The sequence below is a fragment of the Etheostoma cragini genome, chromosome 23 (genome assembly GCF_013103735.1).
Source record: "Etheostoma cragini isolate CJK2018 chromosome 23, CSU_Ecrag_1.0, whole genome shotgun sequence".
Classification (NCBI taxonomy): domain Eukaryota; kingdom Metazoa; phylum Chordata; class Actinopteri; order Perciformes; family Percidae; genus Etheostoma; species Etheostoma cragini.
The window spans coordinates 12,339,308-12,362,335 of NC_048429.1; the positions used below are offsets into that span (position 1 = coordinate 12,339,308).

Consider the following 23,028-nt stretch of genomic DNA (forward strand, 5'->3'; position numbering starts at 1 on the left):
CGTCAGTAAAGCGAAGGGGCGGGAGGGTCATCCATTCAAGCAATAATGCCATATAACCCTGCATTACTTTGTCTTTTCACTCATAAAGATCAATTATAAGTTATTAAAATAACAGATTGAGTGGTCTATGAGATGTGTTACTTATACATAACAAGCGAAAACATATGATTTTTTATTGTAACATTATTAATAATACGTAATGAAATGTAGTAAACACTTTACTGACGTAAATTACAATTAGACAACTTTTTTGGCTTCAAACGTGTCTGAACGAACGCAATTTGACAACGGTTACAAATCATAACAGAGACGTTTTTGAGGATCGTTGATAGTTCAATGAATAAAGTGCTGCATGTGTTGCTGCCACGGTCATTCTATGGCAACAGCTTAATTGATTTTGAAACATATATAAACTATTTGATCATCATGAGAATTACGGCTTTAAACCAACGGGCCTGAATTATTGACCTCAAAAGTGTTAGGGGGGGTCACCAGGGTGGGGCATGATAGCAAAGGTTTGTTGTTGTTCTGCCTGCGTCCTCAACCCTTTTATACTGTCCCCTGTGGCTAGAGGAAAACTGCTGAATCAATAGCCCAGTGCATGACAGATATATAGTAACCAGTTAAACTCATATGCTTTAGTAATACAAATGTAACAGTCCGGTCCAGAGAAACAGATATAACGTTAGGTCTCAGCTTTTATTCTGACATGCAGTGCAACTATACTCCGATTCACGCTTCATTTGTTCGGAGCTGTGCCTTCGGACCGACTAAAGGCAATGCATTGGTTGTGTGACAGATGGGCTTTTGTGTGAAATCTACGACTCACCATCAACATGACCTCCAGCGTCACACGTAGAGTAGTGCGTACGGGTGGGAGTTGTCTGGTGAAACGCATTGTTGTGTTGGGGGATGAGCTGCCCGTACTGCTGCTGCTGTTACTGCTATTTGCTCCTGGTCGACTGTGGCTAGCCAGTGATTCCAGCCTATGAATGGTCCACAAAGCAAACCATTGTGTGTTCTCCGTAGAATTTAATACCGAAACTTCACAGGCATTTTATTTATTATTTTATTAGTAGCTGAAAAGACCCCAGTATCGCCCGTTGGATGAGAACACTGTGTGCGGAATTAGAGCCACTTAGCAGGCCGTATCGCCATTGCTTTGTAAGGCTGCTGGCTAGCTACCGTCTTCCTCAACTAGCAAAACTGTTCGTGAATCCGAGGTATGTTGTTTTGCTTTATGTGCTTTTCTGTGCGTTTTGCGGTGACGACGTGGAAGCATTCAGTGCATCTGCAAAGTGTGTGTCTAATGTTATACGTTGGGTGTGAATTAACATACGTGGTTTTAAAGAGCTCTTGTTTTGTTTGACGCCATTTGCTCCGTTTAGGGGGTGGCTAGCTCCTCTTGCTAGTTAGCTGGCTAGCTACTGTTATTGTTAGCAACTTGGCCACTTTGACAGTGAGTCGTTATGTCAAAAAGAAAATACATCTGCACCAAATGGGCAAGCGCTAACTTCTGCGCAGTCATGTTGAAAGTGTTCTGTGTGACCGCCTCCCACCACATTTAAATGCCTCAGCTCATTGACAAAACTGTAACGTACAGCTGGCTACTTAAGATACATCAGTTCACAACATAGCTATACTAGTCTCTGTAGCTTTAAACTTTAAAGTTCTACCTTCCTTTTGCTCTCTTGGTCAGGTGGTTTACTTTAACGTTATTTATGTATGCATTAAAATCTCATAATGTAAAACTTTTTCTATGTTTTGGTTGAGGGGAGATTGGATTAAGTTATACCATATCTCTCAGTTTAAAACAGGAACATTGGATTATAGAAATCCGTTTTAATGCATGTTATTTCTGGAGCATACATCCATATTATTTGTTTTCTTACTTGCAGGTTACATACTAGTTTGATAGCTGTCAAAGTATGAGATATCCAATCCACTTTATTTATATAGCACAATTTTAACAAACATAAGGTTTCCAAAGTGCTGCACAAAAAGATAATATAGAATAAATAGATAACATAATAAAAGCACAAATAAAAAGATGAGGTACCCAATATAAAGATAAAAACGGCAAAATAAAATAACTACAATGCATAACCAGCACACGGTAAAAATATGCAAGTGTACACATAAGATCAACACTCTACCTGGTGTTAAAAGCCGAAGAGAAAAGGTGGGTTTTAAAAGGAGACAGAGAGGAGGCCTGTCTAATGTGCAGAGGCAGCCCATTCTAAAGTTTTGGAGCTGCAACGGCAAACGCTCGGTCTCGTAGCTTTAGACACCGTAAGGAGCAGCAGGTCAGCTTACCTGAGAGATTGGCTGGGAGTGTAGGGTTGCAGCAGCTCAGAGAGGTAAGGTGGGGAAAAGCCATTCAAGGCTTTAAAAGCAAATAAAAGGATTTTAAAATGAATCCTCAAATGGACGGGCAGCCAGTGGAGTGAAGCTAAAATAGGTGAAATGTGCTCACATTTGCTTGTGCCAGTTAAAAGACGTGCAGCAGCATATCTCATACTGTGGTGTAAAACGTAGCATTTGAAAACAATTAAAGCTTTGACAATTATGTTGCTGTTTTGAAAGTTTTGGACTATGAAAAGTGGGACTTTATGTCAATCCTGAAGTGTGTGTTATGCCACAGAATACTGTATAAATAAATTATCATGGTCTTTGTTTTTTCGGACCTGAAAGGCAGCTCCTCAAAAAAATGCATCCACCTTTTCTGCCTCTAGGTTTAACTTACTCCCCTTGTGAAGTAGATGTAGACCTCTAATAGTCTCTCCCCACTCTGCCTCCACAGCAACACGGGGCGTCAAGATGAAGAAGAAAGCTCGGCAGCACCGGGTTGCGGTGCCGCAGAGGCCGCCATCTCCCATCAAGCCTTCCCCCAACAAGCAGATCCTGACTTACGCCCAGGCGCAGCGCATGGTGGAGTTCGATGTCGATGGCCGCCTCCATCGAATCAACGTATACGACCAGCTGGACGTGATCTCGGATGATGACCCCATGGTGCAGGAGATGATGGAGTGCACCAGCAATAAGGAGAATGCTGAGAAACCACAGCAGGTCCTCCTGAGGTCAGTGAGACTAAAAAACAACCTGGAGAAAAGAAACGCTGCATTGGGCATCACTGGCCATGGAGAAGGAGGTGGACATCCGGCCGCTGGTAATGCCGGTCCAAAGCTTCAGGAGCCTAAATTTCGTACAGTGGAATATAATCTTCCAGCAGTTCCTAAGCGCTCAGCTGCCTTTTACAAATACACTGAGAAGACAGAGGAAGAGCTGGACGAGGAAACAGAATATGACATGGATGAGGAAGATTATGCCTGGCTGGATTTGGTGAACGAAAAGCGGAGAAGCGAAGGGGTCAGTCAGGTCTCTTACAACGTCTTTGAGTTCCTCATCGACCGCTTTGAGAAAGAGTTACACTTGGAGAGTCTGGATCAAGGCAGTGAAAAGCACGCTCCCATCGACGAGGACGCCGCCTGCTCCATCTGCATGGATGGAGAGTGTCACAACAGCAACGCTATCCTGTTTTGTGATATGTGCAACGTGGCTGTGCACCAGGAATGTTACGGTGTACCTTATATTCCTGAGGGCCAGTGGCTCTGCAGACACTGCCTCCAGTTACCCACCCAGCCCGCAGGCTGCATCCTTTGCCCGAACAAGGGTGGAGCTGTGAAAAAGACGGACGATGACCGCTGGGGTCACGTGGTGTGCGCCCTCTGGGTCCCCGAGGTCGGCTTCTCCAACACCACCTTCATCGAACCCATCGACGGCGTCAGCCACATTCCTTCGGCCCGCTGGAAGCTCACGTGCTACCTCTGCAAGGAGAAAGGTGTTGGGGCGTGCATTCAGTGCCACAAAGCCAACTGTTACACCGCCTTCCATGTCAGTTGTGCCCAAAAGGCTGGCCTCTTTATGAAGATGGAGCCAATCAAAGAGGTAACTGACACCGGAGAGTCAACATTCTCTGTGAAAAAGACAGCCTATTGTGGAGCTCACACACCTAACGGGTGTGTAAGAAGGCCTCTTACAATATACGATGATGCCAAACCCAAAAATGGACTATGTAAGAAAGTGTACAAAAGGAGAGGCGTTGGTAAAGGACAGTCAAAAGGAAAAAAGAAGAAGAAGAAGAAGAGTAAGAAACCTGAACCTGAAAGTGAAGCTGCAACCCCTGCTAGTGTGCCTACGTTTCCTGCTCACAGGTATGCTTGTGAGTGGTATTTGTTGTGGGAGATATAGTATTTGGTGTGTTGTGAGGGCATAATACATATTCATGCTTGGTTTGTGAGTGGGGGTTCAGGCCAGGCTTTCCTGTCTTTCTCATAAACACAGACAGGACTGTGGGTTGTTGATGTACAAACACTGGCTGTTGCAGGGTTTGTGCATTTGTGACGCTGGTTAATGTTTGCCTGCACACAGAGAAGCTTCAGGGATCTGCCAGCATGCCCTTTGTCTGCACCAAGTGCCAGTCAAATGCTGTTTGAAGTTCGTCTGCGGCTGTTACTTTTAATATTACTCTGAAAAACCACAACCACATGTAACCAGCCACAGTTCACACAGTACACCAGTGACCTTTGAGGTGTGCCTAGCTAGTTGTCCTGTATCTCTCCCTGGCTGTGTCCTTCTGATACCCATCTTCCTGCCTCGTCTAGGTTACAAACCATTCTGAACCAGGTGTCAGTACAGAAGAAGAAAGCATTTGTGGAGCTGGTCCTGAATTACTGGACGCTAAAAAGGCAATCGAGGAATGGGCTTCCCCTCATCAGACGCCTTCAGACAAGCATGCAGTCTCAGAAGAATGCACAACCGGTTTGTTCATCTGTCAGTCAACCACAGGAGACTTTCAGTCTTCATTTTGCCTTTTACCAAAGTACCAGAAGCATTTCAAACTTGACATGTTTAGTTTTCAATTTCACACATTTTCTATTGGCCTTTTAGAGAAAGTGGTTTGCCTAGTATGCTTTTCAACATGTAGTGCTGCTAACAAGGAGTTTGACCGTGCAGTGTTTACATGCTAGCCGCATGCAGCATGTTAACTACTAAATGTGGCTCTGTGTGCCGTAAAGAAATATAAGACCTCATTGTATGGAAAAATGAGTCTTGATAAACATGTACCCATTGTGCAAGTTGCTAATTCCTTTCTCCAATTCTGCAGTATACATTTTTTTTATATTTCAATTTCTTCTCCAGAGGCAGAGTGAGGAGGAGAACCGGGTTCTGAAGGACCAGTTGAAGGAGTGGCATCGTCTCCGACATGACTTGGAGAGAGCCCGGCTGCTGCTAGAGCTAATCCGCAAGAGGGAGAAGCTCAAGAGGGAAGAGGTAGGACTGGAGGAATCGATGGGTAGACTTTTGACTTAAACCTGTGGTCTTCTAAATACCGCTAAATAAACGAAACAATCTGATCTTGTAATGGTTCCTCTCTGTGCTATGTTCCAGATTAAACTGCAGGAGACCCTTCTAGAGATACAGTTGAGTCCATTCAGTATTTTGCTCAGAAGCCTCCTGGACCAGCTCCAGACAAAAGACCAGGCCAAGATCTTCACCCAGCCAGTTGATGTTGACGAGGTGAGCTTCAGTAGATACTTGGAAGCTTTGCAGTTTTCTGTTGTTGAGCTTGTCCGCACATCATATAATATGTATTTTTTTCCTTTGGATCACACCCACACACACACACACACACACACACACACACACATGCACACCCCTATACCTATGAAAGAAAATGAATCCCATGAGTAAAATATGCTGCAAAACCATTTTAATTCTTGCATTTCTTGTTATGTGGATGTACTTTATCTCATTCTGTGCCACTGTTTATTTATTTATTGTGTAAAAATGCAAAAATTGTACCGTTGTAGCAGGGGGGTGATTGTTGTAAGCTTCACCAAGGAAAAATAGATAGAATAGAATCTGTCTCTATTTAATCTCTTTTGGCAATAGCAGTGCACAGTGTTGGCTGATCAGACACGTTATGCAACATATCTCATAGTGCCGGATTTAACTTGTGGCATTATGCCGATTTGTGGTTTGGCGCTCAGGTAATTAGCCAGAGAAGAAAGTAACTGCAGCCATGATGAACTTTTTAGGACATGTACATCCAGTTTTTAGCAAATACAAGGACTATCATTTGTCCCCCAAAGACTTCCTGTTTGATAGGGCTCAAAAGTGGACTTGCTGGTTCATGTTTCAACACAGTACTTTGCCAGTGTGCTGTTTTCAGGTGGAACACCTGCTAACGGCGGAACCGTGAAATAACGGGAAGTCACACAAACCTTTTACATAATTTCAACTCTGTGTTTAATCCAAATACATTAAATACAAGAGTCCAGGGGAGGACAACACAGAGTGGGATCTTGTGAAATATCAAATCATTGATTATGAGTTTCTATACTACCACTCACTAATGGAGAGGAATTACAACCTTTGCTTCCCCGTACATCACCAAACATGTTAAAACATGTTTAAAGTTGCACTTGGACACACCACAAAGAATACAGACAGCTCATCTCAGTGACTCTCTGGTTGTAAATCAACCCCCCCCTCGTTTAGACAGTGTGACTGACTGTTAAGTGGAATGTGTTACTCGAGGAGGTCCACTAGCAGATGGTGACGTGTGAAAGAGGTGAAGGGTTCATTTTTTAGCAAGCCTGGCTAGCTCAGTCGGTAGAGCATGAGACTCTTAATCTCAGGGTCGTGGGTTCGAGCCCCACGTTGGGCGCAACTTTTGACTCTGAATTACCAGTAGATTTGGTTTTAAGACATTTCAATCTAGAAAAAAATATTGCATATTATTGATATATATATATTTTTTTCATCAATAGTGTTGTGAAAGATAATGTGCCCCAGCAGACTAACGTGATCTACTTTACAGATACGCTGACATGAAAGCTCTATTAGAGACTGTATCTAAAATAATAATATTTGGTCTAGCATGTTGGGTTGACATGCAACATACAATGACATTCCCCTTATGTTTAAAAATAAATAGTGAAAGTAATTCTCAGATAATTACTTATATCTGCTGTTTCCTGATAGGTGCCCGACTACCTCGACCATATTCAGCACCCAATGGACTTCTCCACCATGCGGCAGCGCATCGATGCACAGGCCTACAACAACTTTGAGCAGTTTGAGAACGACTTCAAGCTCATTATTGACAACTGCATGAAATATAACTCAAAGGACACCTATTTCTACCGGAGTGCCGTTCGCCTCCGAGACCAGGGCGGGGCCCTGCTCAGAAAGGCTCGGCGAGATGTGGAGAAAATCGGCTTTGACACGGAAAGCGGCATGCATCTGACTGAAGCGCCCGAAATCAAAGCACCAACATCCTTTTCTTGGGAGGACGGTAAGGGCAGCGGCGAAGGCACACATGCCTCTGTGATGTGTTTCCATCAGTGGAGTCTGGGCGAGTGAAGGAGGAAATAGTCACAAAATTTGACCATGTTTCTACTGTTTTCATTTTCTCCTTAGTGGACCGCCTACTCGCGCCAGCCAATCGGGAGCACCTGTCTCCGGACAAGCAGCTGCAGCAGCTACTGGAGAAGTTTGACCTGACCTGTGCCATGAAGTCCAGCCCCTCCCGCAGCAAGCGCCTGAAGCTGCTCAAAAAGACCATCAACGATGTGCGCAATGAGATGAGCCTAAAGAAAGTCCTTCCCTCCCACCACCACCACCACCACTCGTCTTCCTCCACAACTCCCTCCACATTAGCATCATCTTCATCAGCTGCCTCCCAACCAGAGTTGAGTAACCCTAAAGAAGAGAGATTGAAGCTCAATGGACATTTTCCAGATGATGAGGGTACGTATTGGGTTTGGATTTGTGTGTGCCATGTGATTTTGAAAGGCAATCACATGTCCTTAATATCTTGACGCGCAAGTCAGAGGTCAGAGGTTAGCCCGTAATTCTAAACACAGCCTCCCCGAGCAATGCCACACGCTGTTCCCTAAACTGATTGTGTCTGAAACATGGTAGTAGAGTTGTCTTTGCTCTGAGTTGCCCTCCGAATCTCAGATTTTTTTGTTAGCAAATCAGAGTGAACAAAATTGCGATTAAGTCTTATTATATTATTCATTAAACAATAATTATAAACTCTGCTCTGTTGGTGTTGCCGTGAGCATTGGTCTGCTGTTTCAGGGGAATTCGCAGAAAACACTACAGATGCTCCTGGTATTTGGGAAAGCGGAGCCTATGGTTGTGAACATGAACATTTCTAATTTTCTAAAAAGAAACTCAAGAAAGCGATCTTAATTAAAACCTTTGAATGGCATAGGATAATTGGAGGTAACTTGTTTGTTAATGTGGAATAAGATTCTTCAATAATGACACACTCTTAATTAAACTGATAACTAATGTCTTTTAGACTCAAATGTTTTTTTTTTTTTGTCCAAACAGAACAAGAAAATATTATAACCAATGGTTTAACGGAAAAATGTTCAGAAGGCTTACGGACACACAACACCTTATGTGAACTCCTGATTCCAAATGACAGAAGCAGACAGTTACACCTTTTAGGATTACATGGCTATCGTGGTTGTGCTCTTGCCGCAGAGAGCGATTGGCAAATCCAAACAATATCCTTATGTCCCTCTCTTTCACTGATCCCTGAATGGGACCGCACCTAGGGCTCAGAGCCAACACTGTCCGCACCAGTACACTATAATCACTACGAAAAATGTGGAAATAAGGTTACTGTAGTAACACACTTTGTTACTGCATTGGCTTCTTAAAGCTTAAACTCAGAGACATGGCTGAGTCACATTAAGTCTGCTAAAGATAGCGGTATAATGAGCTGGTGGGTAAAAAAGAAAGGAAAAAGATATTTTGCACATTTTTTAGTCATAAAAGTAAAATAAAAACTGTTTATTGTTTACCTTTATGATAAACCTAAAAGTAAGGCTAGGAAATATGTCGATGTTGTATCGATATTGGGATATGAGACTAAATACCGTCTTAGATTTTGGATATCGTCATATCGTAATATGGTATAAGTGTTGTCTTTTCCTGGTTATGAAGGCTGCATTACAGTAAAGTGATGTCATTTTCTGATCTCACCAGACTGTTGTACCTGTTCTATTATTTGCCTTTACCCACCTAGGCCTTATATCCACGTTACTGATTACTGATTATTTAAAAAAAAATCTCATTGTGTAAATATTTTGTGACAGCACCAATAGTCAACACAACAATATTGTTGTCGGTATTGTTACCGAGGTATTTGGTCAAAAATATGTGATATTTGATCATCTCCATATCACCCAGTCCTACCTGAAAGTTTATGTGTTGCAGCGCTTTACTGTTGGTAATCGCGTTATACTAGCTCATATTTTGTTGTGTTGTTATGACTGGACGTTTGTTGTATTGTTAATGTTTTTACTTTTGGTTGTTCTTTCAAAATAGTACGCCAAAGATTTCATTATGCGCTTATTCACAGCTAATCCTTTACAATAATAAAATGTACTATATTCTATTTCTATAGCACCATGAGGAAATACTTATGAGAATGGAAGAGAGAGCGAAAATAAATTAACATAAATAATAAAACTGAAAGAAAAACAAATGCACTGCACCCAAAAAACCAAGTAAACAAATTGTGGTGCATAATTATGAAAAACTTAAAAGCAATAACTGTAAGCCCGTGTGCCATAGAATGAAGAATATGTGTTGGGCTTGGTGGGTGCAATTTGAATAATTAATGTACGCTGCATGGTCAAACATTCAATCGTCTTCTTCTTCCCTACAGGAGACAAATCTCTTCCTCCTAAACTGGAGCATTCAGACTCTATCCCCCCCCTCATCCACTCGGACACAGACCCCGAGCCCCCCACCCTCAAACCAATCGATGCCGCCCCAGACTGTGAAGACAGGCATCCCAGCAAGCGCGTCAAGTTCGACGGGGAAATACCAGACCTGCTCCCCTCCGCCCTACGCCTCAACGGCCACTCCCGCGACAGCTTGCAGAACTCGTTGCTGGACAGAGACGTGAGCGTGGTGGCCACGTCCACGCTCGCAGAGCCCACGGGCACGGTTAACCGCCGGACGGCCGTGCTCTTCCGCAAATCCAAGGCCGCTAGTCCCCGCAAGCCCCCGAGGAGCGAAGACGAGGGGGCTGACCAACTCGAAAGAAAAGAGGGCGAGGAGGAGGAAGATGAAGACGGCGCACCGCTGGGCTCCAAGTCCTTCCTGTCGGTGGTCATACCCCGGCTGGAGACGCTACTTCACAGCAAGAAGAGGAAGCACAGCGGCAGCAGAGACGGAGAGCAGGACGGAGATGGGGGAGAACATGAAGACGAGGGAGAGTCCCCTGTGAAACGACTTGACACCGGTAAGAAGTGTACACAAAAAAATACTTAAATGGGCTGTGTGTCGGTCACTACCAGATGTGAGTTGAGTGCCAATGTGAGTTGCGCATGCAGGGTTTACTGGCTACCCAATGTGAGTCAAGTATACGCCATAATTTCGCCAAGGGATCCGGATCCAGCTGCAAGCAAGGTGGGCGCCTCTGTGTCATACTGAGATTTGTGAAATCCACAAAATAATAAACTTTTCTCGCCCCTCCTGATAATTGCCCCAATGCCACTGGCCTCCTCAATGACCCCCAGTAGCTCAAAGCTCTATTGAAAATAAAGTACAAATCAATAACTTCATCTTTTACATGTTATCTATGGATACATGAAGTGGAGAAAGAAAGATTTCAGACGAATTAGGAGGCAGCAGGTTCAATATTTTATAGAGAAATCAACAGGTTACGGACTCCACTCTCATGACCCTTTATGCATGTTTACTCTACAAGACTCCAAAAGCTGCAGGAAAACATACTGAGCCTTATTTAAAGTTAAGAGTGTTTAGATGTTGCCGCGTCTTTGTCGCAAAGTGACGCGTGCGCAACTCACACCTGCATTTGCCTCACATCGGGTAGTGACCGTGTCACTGACTATGATTTCTGTGGTGATTCAGTGCCATCAATATTTCCACTGCCTAACTCCCAATTTCCACCGATTCCAGGACGGCGGCAGAGTCATTAGGTTTCCATTAAAGTCAATGTGTGTATTTTCACCGACTGCAGAACGGCTGCGTTCCGACATCCGGCCCGACTCCGGCGATCCGCACAGCTTCTATTTCTGCCGGACGCCGTAGAGCTCTGCAGCAATTCAGCACATGGCAGATACTGCTGGACAGGAAGTCAAACACAGAAACAAAATACAACATCTGATTTAGTTTTCGAAAGAAATTAGAGCGTGCTCACGGCGAATCATATTTCCCTGCACTACACCTTGAAAACACAGCACAGAGTTGTTTCCTCTCTACGCCTCTGGATGGAAACAAACTGTTGTTGGTTTTGTGGTTCTATTCTACGTGAATTCGAGTGATCTCCTGGGTCCTCGTGACTTCAGCTGTCTGTCAGTCATGGCCGCAGCCGTTATGCAACAAATCCGGACCTGGTGGGTATTTGACGGACGGCGGAGCACGGAGCCGCCACGCAGCGGAGCCGATCCGCAGCCGCTCTGCAACCGGTGGAGGTGAAATCAGGCGTAACACTAGCCTACCGTATACTTTTTCCCGGTTTTCCTAGTTACCCAATGTCAGAATAGGAATACCATTCCTTCACTGCTCTGATTAAATTAGTGTATGCATTTAGTTCTGCTGCCAACCCCTGAAACTGTCAGTTCAAACATTGCAATTAGCCGTTAGACTACTTACAAGTCAGCGCAGTCAAAACAGCACAGCAGTAATTAGCAACAGACACTTGTTTACTCTTTTACATCAGTGTGCATAATAAGATTAGAGGCTGATTGGGAAAAAAATGCAGACACATTACCATTTCGTGTTGGGTTGTAAATCTTTGTTGCATTCTATTGTGCTGTGCCTCCTCTCAGGCTTGTCAAGCGGTTTTCTGGAGGTGGAAGAGGAGAAGGAGTTAGAAGACTCTAGTAGACCCAGTAGACCTGTGGAGCCACGAAGACGCTGTGCCTCGGAGTCCTCCATCTCTTCATGTTGTAGTCTGCCAGGAAGCGCCAGGTAATCCGCCAGATAATAACATACAGCTAGTCTTGTGTTTATCTTAGTTTGATTTGACTTTAAAGCAGGACCTAACGATGTCAGCTTCCCTTCTTCTATTGTTCTACTAGCTGGTTGTCAGAGCAAGCCATCTTCAGAACCAGAAGTTGACTGGTGTATATATGTCTTTTTGTTTTGTTTTTGTTTCTAGCACAATTCTCAGTCTTCCAAAATGTGGGAAAGGGAAGCCCGCCTTGGTCCGGAGAAACACTGTGGACGACAGGGGGGAACTAATCGCCTGCATCGAAACCGGGAATTTTGCGAAAGCTGCACGACTCGCTGCTGGTAAATTGGCTGCATTACGAGAATCTGAAAGCATGTGTGAGGGTTAGTCTTAACTTTATGTACACAGACTATCTATTTTAGTCACAGTTTCTAATAAATAGAAGTACAAAAGCTGAATCAGAACCTGGATGATACTGACTTTTGAGGTTGATACTAATAACTCACACAGTAAATATGTTTTACATGTAGGGTTGGGCATTGTTTGTTTGGACGATTCTGATTCCAATTCAGATTCTTATTGATTCAGATTCTTTGAGGGGGGGGGGAGTTGAAGTGAGTCACATTCTTATTTCACAAATAAGAGGAAGGTTTTATTTTTGATTTTAATAGTGGGTTGCAGTTTGACCGAGCTTTTTCAACTCAAAATTAAGCCGCTTACTGCGCTCCATGGCTGCAGCACAACAAGCGCCCTCTTGCTACGGAAACCAAAACTTGCACGTATTAAATTGGTAAGCGATGATCGGATTTTAAACCAAAATCCTCCAAACGATTCCTATAAACATGGGCCCTCAAATTTGGTTATTGGGAAAAATCTGGACGTACCTAGGCAGGAGACTTGACAAAAAAAGTAAATATTGATAAAACATTTATCACCAAAAAACCTCACTGGACTTCCAATTAAAGGTCCAACGTGCTTTGTAAAAAGCACACAGCACATATTCAAAAAACGGTGACTTCAAACAGGCCGTCCGGGCTTCTGTACAGATATGATGTGACTATACTACATATAGACCCAGAGTGCCGTTACAGTGCCGTTACATCCATACCCCGGCTGCAACGATGGTGTAGAGACGCCGAGAGCGCAGATGCTGAAGACCCGAAAACGCTGACCAATCAGAGCAGACTGGGCTTTTTCTGGAGGGGGGCTTAAAGAGACAGGCGCTAAAATGGATCGTTTCAAACACAGGGTGAATACAGGTATATACAGACAGTGTTAGAAAAATAATGTGTTTTGTGAACATTAAAGCATGTAAACATGTTCTAGTAGGAACCCGGAATACAAGTGTGAACCTGAAAATGAGCATTATATGGGACCTTTAATAGAAAATAGGACCAAGTATACAGAAGGCAGCTTAAAAAACTGTTATGTGCTGAAATTCTTTCTTTTATGAGCCAAAATATATGCACAATAAATATTTGTGTATGTTGCCAGACGTCTGCAGGTGCTGTACAATCTTAAAATGTTTTAAATTGTGTTATGAAAACTATCAAACTTTGAACTGGAGAATTGGACCTTTTAAAATTTGGTCTTAAAAGTTTAACTGGCAGACACCTGACATTCATACACACATTAAAGCAGGGTTGGAAATTACCAGCAGCTTCCAGCCAGCTTCTTGTGACTTTTGGCAGTGACCGGTGAGTCTATAACCTCGGAATGCCATCATGGCATGTGACCAGTCAGTCAGCAGCTGGAGACTCCTCTAAAATTCATATTTGGCTAATAAAAAGCTAAAAGTGGCTGGTAAATTTTAATATATGTCGTTCACTGTGGCTCTTAAAGGGAAAAGTTAATTTCCCACCCTGGTTTTGCTGTGTGATCCTGCACTTCCAGCACAGTTTTATAAATGTGTTTTTTTTGTGTTTAAACCCACACTTGACTTGTTTGGTGTTGTTCCCGCTTCCATAGAGGTTGGCAACAGCAATATTTGGATGCCCGCTAGTGCTGCAACTGTTGCATTGGAACCCCTAAAGCTAGTTTGGGCCAAGTGTAGTGGATACCCTTCCTACCCTGCCCTGGTGAGTGTTTATGGGAGAGAAAAGCATGACAGTCTAGTCTTTTTAATCTGAAGTTTTCTTGTCATCTCTTCACTTTGGAACATAATTATGGCACTCTCGTCCAGGACCAAGCAATAGTTTTACTGCGGCTGTTCTTGTAGGTGTCCGGTGGACAGTTGTGGGTGGGGGGGGATGTCTGGTGTTTATCCTTTAGGTGGCAGTCTTTCACTGTTAAGCACTACAACCACTTCACTTTGACCTTAGCTTGAAAAGACAAATGAAGAAAACTGTCTGTCTGTCTGTCTGTCTGTCTGTCTGTCTGTCTGTCTGTCTGTCTGTCTGTCTGTCTGTCTGTCTGTCTGTCTGTCTGTCTGTCTGTCTGTCTGTCTGTCTGTCCGTCTGTCTGTCTGTCTGTGTCTCTCTCTCTCTGCGAGGGGATGTATGTTTGCCATTCGTTTGCATTCATGGGCATCTGTGTGTAACGGCCTCCCCTCTCCCCCCCCTGTGTGTAGATCGTCGACCCCCACATGCCGCGCGTGGGCTGCCAGCACAACGGGGTGTCAATCCCCATGCCCCCCATGGACGTGCTCCGCATTGGAGAACAGATGCAGTACAAAGCCGAAGAGAAACTCTACCTCGTCCTCTTCTTCGACAACAAGCGCAGCTGGTGAGTGCTGCTATCTGTTAGAGCGATTTAAGCTGACGCAGGTCTCTGCAAGGATAAACCTGTCAGCATGTCCCTCAGCTGATCATTATTCTCTCATGGCTGCGTCACATCAATTGTCAAGAGACAAGAAAATAGCTCTCCTAAAAATGTCCACTGTTTTTCAGTGGTAGGCATCTAGTATAATAAATAATATTAAAATAGAGTAGAACAAAAAAGCTTTTTGTTTTGTTCTTTACCACCAATCAGTTGATTAAATACTCCCGAGTTCTAGTTAGTTTATCCTGGCACACACATCATTTATCTTCTTTATTTTCCCAAAGAAACGTTTTCCATCCCAAAGACCACTGCACCCTCAAATGTAGCTGAGACAGTAGCAATAGTAATATTTTGGGACTGACAAGAACTGATGTTGGGGCTGGTACTGTGAGTCAGCCAGTTTTCTCCGTTTTTCCCTGCCAGAATACCTGCAGAAAACCTGTGATTTTTATCTTGTGTGTGTTAGAGTTCGACCGTTATATCGGCGGACTGATTTTATCGACCAATGTTAGGCATTTTCCAAACAGAAAATCAGTATTGGCATTCATAATATAATATACCATTTTTTTTATTTTTTATTTATCAGAATAATTTATAATGACACAAAGGATTCTGATAAATGAATATTTAAAAAAATAAAATAAAAACCCTTTGTTATGAGTGTTTGCATTATATAGTTTGTCCACCAGAGGGCGCTCCACAACGTCCCTGTTGGCAACACTCTTTGATTTATTGTGTTTTTGGTCAAAGGACTTTTAAGTTTCATATCTTAAGTTTGTCTTTTTATACATTTTAATTATCTATTTCATTTATTTGCTGTTCCTCTGTTCTGTTGTGACAAGAAACAAACAATTTTATTTTAAACTGCATTATCATATTATCTTAGTGAGGACTCGAATAACTACAAATAACTAATGTGTTAATCTGTTTATGTTCTGTTACACATTTTTTTAAATAACCCCAAAACCGAGGCGCCTTCTTCAAATAAGTGTTGAAACAAGTAGTCAGTTGACATTCATTAAAGTAAAATTCCAAACATTTTCCAATTTCAGCTTTTCAAATGTGAGCCTTTACAGCTTTTCACTGTTGTTATATAATTTTTTTAATTTCTTTTTATCAGACTTGAAAATAACACTATTGTCGTATCATAACTAGATCAGTTTTTTAGCTTTATTCTTCCTGTTCCGTGCAAAAACCAAGCTGAGAGCAAAATCTGCTAGCGAGAAAGTTACACGTAGAGCTATTGTCGTTGGTTTCCCTCACCTCAAATGAGAGAAAAAAAACATGTGAGACTAAACACTAATTATATGTAGCTCTTTGTTTCAAATCAAACTCAGTTCATTGCAACAAATCCAAGTTTTCTTGTAAGAAGAGCAATACAAACTTCTAGAATTATTAAAAATAAGCAACTGTAAGCTACTATTCAGGGGTTGTAATACGACTGCTGCATGTTTTGTCTCCCCTTCAGGCAGTGGCTACCTAGATCCAAGATGGTTCCTCTTGGAATGGACAAGACCATAGACAAAATCAAAATGATGGAGGGACGCACATCCAGCATTCGCAAGGCTGTCCAGATCGCCTTCAGCCGTGCCATGAACCACCTGAGCATAGTGCAGGACGAGCCAGTCAGCGACCTCAGCGACGTGGACTGATGACGCTTGCTCGCTCGCTCTCTCTCTCTCACACACACAAACACACAAGTGTACGTTTCCTGTACCAAATACCTTCCTCCACTCCCCCCTGACTCCCTGTCTCTGCAGGAGACTCAAATGTTTACTGGGCACCTGCTGTAACAGGTGGTGTCTCTTCCTCATCCATTCCTACTCGCACACACTCCTACCATGTGCTGCTGGGATATGGCTGCTGCTGCTGCTGCTGCTGAAATGAATGTGTCTATCTATTCTTCTCCACCTCTAGGCTTGTAACTGTGCTTAGAGACTGCTCTTTATGTCCACTTCCCATCCCATCCCTCACTCAGTCCACCAATCACAACTGTCATTTTCATTCATCATTTCAAGGCAAAAAACAAAACAGTCAGTGATTGATTTCCTACATTTTGGTAGCCTTACCAAACGTTTCCGTGGTGTCAGGACTTTGTAGTGAGACACGAACTTAACACCGACCGTTAAATGCTGGCTGTGGCTGATGGGTTCGTTATTTTGGCAGGTAGCCAATCATCATTTCTGTTACAAGTCATTAAGAAAAGAAGCGTTTTAGTAGCTGGCAAATTAGCTAAAGTGGGCAGAAAATGTACATTTCATGCCCACAGGAAGGCTTTTCATTTGTAGCCAAAGCTTATGTGATGTCACATTTACTTACTGGTTCTCTCCATTTACAAATCTTTTTTGTTTGTTTTGTTTTTAAACTGTAAATATTCTGTACAGTTGCCTGACACTAACTTATTTTGTAATTTTGACATCAGTGGGTACTGTACAGGGGTTTTCTTAGTATTTATACTTGATGAGTTCTTGGCACTAACATGTGAGTGCTATTTTGACAGTGCTGTATGATCAAGAAGAATGAAAAAAAAAAGAAGTGCAAAAGCCTTTGTATAAGAAGATTAGGGCTAAGATGTCATGTTTCAGAAAATTATGAAAGTATTCCCTTTTTCATTTTTTTTAAGTTATTGAGGTTTATAATCGTAAGCTTCCATTTGGCATTTATTCATTTTTGTATTAAAAATAGTTTTAGTATATATTTTTTCCAGATATATTTATACAATTTGAATACACGGTAATATGGTATGGTATGTAAGTCTCTGAAGCTCATACAGGCAGTCTGATGTCGTGGACCCAGAACGTATATTGTTCTCAAGAAACCAAAAATGTTGCTACCCAGATGTTTTTTTTGCCGATTTCATTTTCTTTGTGACGTGTGAACTTGTTGCCAAAAAAAGTGAAGAGAAAAAAAAAAGTAAAAGTGTATTTTTATGTGATACATTTGACTGTTCCTTGGTTTTGCTGTAGTCGTAGGGAGACGTGCCTGCGGTAACTTCTTGTAAAGTTTTTTGCATTACTTTATACCCAAGGAAAGACTCGCAAACTGATTGTGGTAAAGTGGCACATTTTGTGGTGGATACTTGCCTTCTTTTTTAAGTAACCTTTTTCTAACTTTTTTTCAAGTTGTAGACTTCAAGACATTTCATTTTTATTCTCTTGCCTTTTTTTCTGGGTAGCATTGGGTAGTTTTGGTATATTTCATTTTGTACTTAACTGTAGTAGTTTTTTTAATCAGGTCATATGATATATTGCTGGGACAGTTTTTTTTCTAGCAAAAAAATAAAAAGAAACAAATATGAACATGTTTTGTTTTTTATGTAGTATCTCTTGGTGGCATTGTGCAGTATTCAGTGTTACACAAAGTCACTGCTAAAGTAACAGATTAACAATTTAATGAAGCCAAATGGTGGGGCTGCACAATTAATCGCGATGTTCTTGAAAATTCAACATGAACTAGTGCAATATCCAAATCGCATATTTGTTAAAGGCAAAACGTGTCAAACTATTCTAAAATAAAGTATTGTGGTGCTGCAGAGACATCCCGGCCTACAAACGGACCAAAGAAAAAAAAATCATTGTTTGGTACAAATCCTTGCAAAAAATAACACTTCAATCATATATTTTTCAATGAAAATTAGTGATACAAATATGAGCATTCCTTCCAATATCATGTATATGCATGCATGTTGCAATCGCAGTCAAAATAATCGCAATTAGATATTTTCCTCATATCGTGCAGCCCTAGCCAAAATTCTAATTCAATTTGTGATTACATTTACATATTTTAAGCCTCATCTGGGGCACAAGCAGGACTCAAATTCTCCTCAAAGTCACTTTAAAAGGACGAAACCTCCTTCATGGTTGGCGGCGGGCAGACACTAATTCACCCTCCTACCTGCCATATGGCACTGCAACCTTCTCATTTACTCAGCTGATGATTGTCCACCTAAACAGAAAATTGTGCCCTATAAGTTGCCAGCTAAATAACATTTGCTGCTGTATTGCGATTTAAATGAATTGTTGAAGCTCAGAATTTCATAATGGAAATCTATGAGAGAGGAATGATTAGATTCAACTTATGAAGTTAACTGCTCTGACATGCATGCAGCCACTAAGACACAGTTTTAGAGCAATTTGAGTCAGAAATGACTGTTAGCTGTGAGCCGTTAGACCTCATCATTAACATGACGGACTGGAGTGTGGAGCAGTTTCAAGATTAGAAAATATTTTTCTACCACCACTACTGGTCAAAGTCCCACATTTTTTACTCTACAAGCACACATGATACCTTATTTGACAAGATTCCAACAAGTAAAAAAAAAAATCTAAACCCTAATAGGTTGAGCACTGCGACACACAGTGGTGTAGTCTAATGTTGTGGGTATAGTGTACTTTATATGTATGGGGGGGGGGGGTCTGGCTGTCCTCCCGCAGGGAAATTTTGAGTGTCAAAGACTTAATTTCCTTTATGCACAAATTCACGGTGGAAATACCTTTACCTAGCCTATGCAAAAAACAATAACAGATGGCAATTCAAAATTTTTCAAAATAATATGTTGTTACATAACATTGCACATTTTAAGTGGGTATATGGAAATCCTTGAGCTTTTTTAGTGGGTATAACTGCATATCATGTTGGAAAAACCACTGGCAACACACTAATTTACTGCTGTATAAACATGGTGGCCGACGCCCTCTTCTTCCGTTTCATAACCTTAGATTCTCCATTCAATCAAACACTGTATTGTACAACATCATGCTCCTGCTGCCTTTTAAAACCACCTGGAACTACAAGCCAATTCCTTTTTTTTTGTGCAATTAGAAGATGATCCTGAAAACAGTGATCGGTAAAGGAAGTTTGTTGATTTTGCAGAACTTGCTTGGTGGGGAGCGGCTGATATGTACATAACTTAATATACCTCTCCTGGATACGGTTTTGTTTTATTCTTTCTATTTCCATCTTAAGTGTTGTCTCACTTGGCACAGTATGCACTTTGTTAATCTGTCCCTTTGAATCCCCACAGAGGACGTTAGTTTGAGAGATTCTCTCGTTTTTAATGACATTTGCTTTTTCGCCTGTAAATGCAGCTTTTTAATGTTAATACTTGCTCTTTGAGCAACAGTGGCAGCTGCAGCTTGCCAGCTCTCATTCACATTTTCGTGATGAAATGTCTTCTCTAGTTATTTTACATCATTTTCAATGCTTTTTCTACATATAGCCTACTACATATTTCATATGTTCCTGCTGATAAATGAAGAATTCTGTATCAGGAGCTGTATTAATAAAACCATTACAGTTCCCCTCTTGATTGTTAGGGCTTTACAAGAGATATTTCAGTACTGACTGTAAAAACCTGCAGTTGAAGATACACCTGTGCCGCTGGTGTACTGTATCTTCAGCTACAGGTCCTGTGGTCATTTACTGAAGTAAAACTACCAATGCAACAATTAAAAGTATAAGTCCTGTATTGAGAAAAACTGTATTGTGGTATCAGTTAAATGCACTACATGTCAAGAAAGCTTTGAACTATATTGGTTGATTATTAGTCAAGTTTTGGCCCCATATAAATGGTCACACTTTAAATGTGAGGGGTCGTGAGATGATTAATGGGGTAAAAAAGAAGTTCTGCTACACATTTGTCTTAGTACTTTGCAGATTTTTTAAATCCTTGTTCTTTGTCTAAAATATTAAATAGTTTTACCTCATTTTGGTGCAAAGTTAAGTGGAAAAACTGTCTGAGAAGTGAAGTGGATATGTATGTCAAGGGGAACCCTGTAAACATGTAAAATTGTAAAAGTAACTGAAAAGAGGCATGTAAAAAAACTGTAGGGAAGTAAAGAGTACTATATTTCCCTCTGAAATGTGGTGGAGTAGAAGTATAAGTCCAGAAATAGGCCCACAGCCAGTAGGCTATCCCTACTGTTTAAGCTAACTGAGTTTGGTAGGAGCTCAGCACTGCAGAATCAGGCGGCCATTTTGAGTGTGTCCACAGAGAGGCGCTGTGGCTCCACACATAACCTCCCGCCCATTCTGTCTATGGTTTTGCATACGTCATTTTTCGGCGTACCTGAGCGTCCACCTGCACTACTCAGCTCTGTTCACTCCCCCACCCAGGTAGGCATCAGTATTCAGCATAAAAACCGTTTCCATCACTGTGTTCAAATGGTGAATGCACCGATTAGAGAGAATGCCTATTAAAGCTAAACCAGTTTAAAGACGAGGCTGCGGCGTTGGCGCCTTTCTTTCTTCTCGAGCTCAGCTAAAAGTCTGCTAATACCAATCACTTGCCATCTCCCCCCCACCTTTTTCATTTTTGTTTTCACAGAGAGTGGGCAGGCAATTCTCATCTTAAGTGTTTTATTTGTTTATATGCTAACACTCAGATAAAAGTTGGCTAACAAAGATGCAGGGCTTTAAGTGGAAACAGCAATGTGTGGGCGTGAGTTGAACCCATAGCATACCTACCAATTCGCACTCGTGGAGTTAGCTCTGCGGTGCGTCATAAAAGGCCAATAAGCTAGGCACGTCCTCGATGCAAATCTGAATGGAGACTGTTGAAATATGCATTTTACTTAAGGCAATCCATCTTTTGTTATTTCAAGCTACTGACATTCGGAGAGGTAGCGTTATTATGGGGGATTAAATGAGCTAGTAATGGCCCTGTGATATAGAAAGCCACCTTCAAGCCACATTGAAAGACATCGCCCATCTTTCTAAACGATTGAAGCTAATGTAGTCGCGCGCAAAGACAGCAGCACAGTCTGACTGCATCCCCCTCTCCTCCCTTTGTCTGTCTGTCTTCACCAGATACTAATTGTGTGGGGAGGTAAACATAGCAGTCAAGTGGAGAGGACGCCGAGTCAAGCGTGAATATCAATCTCCCCACATCAGTGTCATCAAATGACTTTGACTGAGTTGAGGCGGGCTCATTAGAGCGCTGGAGCAGAGTGCCGCCGGCCGCAATAACATCCAGGTGGAGGCCTCCGAAGTTACGGAAGCCCGCAGAGCTCCACAGGTGAGCACGTGTGTGAATGTGTATTGTATACAGATGTATAAGACAACCGTCCACCTTGCACTTAAGTGTTGCCATAGTTCAGGGAGGCAATGACACACATATACACTCACTCACTCACAAACACACACTTTCTCTCTCTCTCTCTCTCTCTCTCTCTCTCTCTCTGTGATACACTCTTCTGCATCCTGTAATGAGCTTGCAGGCACATGGAGCTGCGCATGTTCGTAGCTGTAAATGTATGCGAGCATGTTCCATATTAATGCATCTTATTATTATAAACTTGAGCCACCAGTAGTTTTTTTTGGCTCCCATGTCAGGAAGTGACAGCAATGCCTGGGTTTCACAATGGTGTCAGACCTGGCAACTAATTCCTGATAACTCCCAAGGTTGTTGTTTTTTTTAGTTTTTATTATTATTTATTTTCTTGACATTTTTGACTTTTCCCAGCAGATTAATTCAAGGCGGAATGAAAGGCGGTAGGGCTGCTTTTTCTCTACACCTGAGCCATTGTTGATTTTCTGACAAAAAACCTAAAGCAGAGATGGAAAAATAGTTAAAAGAATACTTCTCATTCTCTGATTTTGGATTCTAATAAAATCCAAAATCAGAAGCTGCTTTCTTTCATATCATTGCAGATAGAATATCTTTTGTTTTTGGACTTGCGGTCTGACAAAACCAGATCATTAAAGACAACACCTCGGAATTTGGGTTACAATCTGCATTTGTTGACATTTTTTAGACTGATTAGATCTTATATTTCCCCTTCAGGATTGTGTCTCTCTGACATAGGCTATATATCACATTTCCTTCATCTAGCGCTTTAATAAAGCTACATATTGTTTAAATCTAATATTTTCCATATCAAAGAAGTCCATGCTTTTTGTGGCTTGTAATGTTCTATACGTCTCGTGCATTGTTAAACACGTTGCCTTCAAGTTCATCCTGACAGATTAAGTTCGGTGAGTTTAAATCAGTGGGGGTTTGGAAGAGTAGTACGTTTTCATCTTGAATTTTAAGAACAAAATAGTTCCCCTAGAAGCTCCATAACTCTTGTAAAAGCTGCATAGTCTTATTTGTGACTGAAAGTTGGGAGGTGTGTGAGGTGACTCGTAAAGGAAACGCACTCTGAACCCTGCCCCGATCCTCCTGCATTAAACATCATGCAAACCATTTCATTTTGGAACACGTACAAAAATATTATCCTCTACTGCTCCCTTCCACCTCCCTCATTTCC

At 41.9% G+C, this 23,028-nt stretch overlaps 1 protein-coding gene and 1 non-coding gene across 9 annotated transcripts; both read left to right on the forward strand.

Annotated features, from left to right (window-relative positions):
* Nucleotides 1-549: 549 nt before the first annotated feature.
* brd1a (bromodomain containing 1a) lies at nt 550-18,078 on the forward strand. 8 transcript variants are annotated; one of them, XM_034864042.1, is made up of 13 exons: nt 551-1,223; nt 2,804-4,214; nt 4,665-4,833; nt 5,203-5,334; nt 5,452-5,580; nt 7,051-7,363; nt 7,489-7,818; nt 9,761-10,342; nt 11,895-12,036; nt 12,227-12,402; nt 13,988-14,097; nt 14,589-14,743; nt 16,248-18,078. In XM_034864042.1, the coding sequence occupies exons 2-13, from the start codon at nt 2,821-2,823 to the stop codon at nt 16,429-16,431; spliced, it is 3,816 nt and encodes a 1,271-aa protein (XP_034719933.1). In that variant the 5' UTR covers nt 551-1,223; nt 2,804-2,820; the 3' UTR covers nt 16,432-18,078. The 8 variants fall into 8 exon arrangements, with proteins under 8 accessions (XP_034719936.1, XP_034719939.1, XP_034719938.1 ...); XM_034864044.1 differs by having other exon boundaries at nt 552-1,223; nt 12,227-12,360; XM_034864043.1 differs by having other exon boundaries at nt 552-1,223; nt 4,665-4,821.
* On the forward strand, nt 6,661-6,733 carry trnak-cuu. The gene has a single exon. It is a non-coding gene; the product is annotated as a tRNA-Lys (tRNA).
* Nucleotides 18,079-23,028: the final 4,950 nt, after the last annotated feature.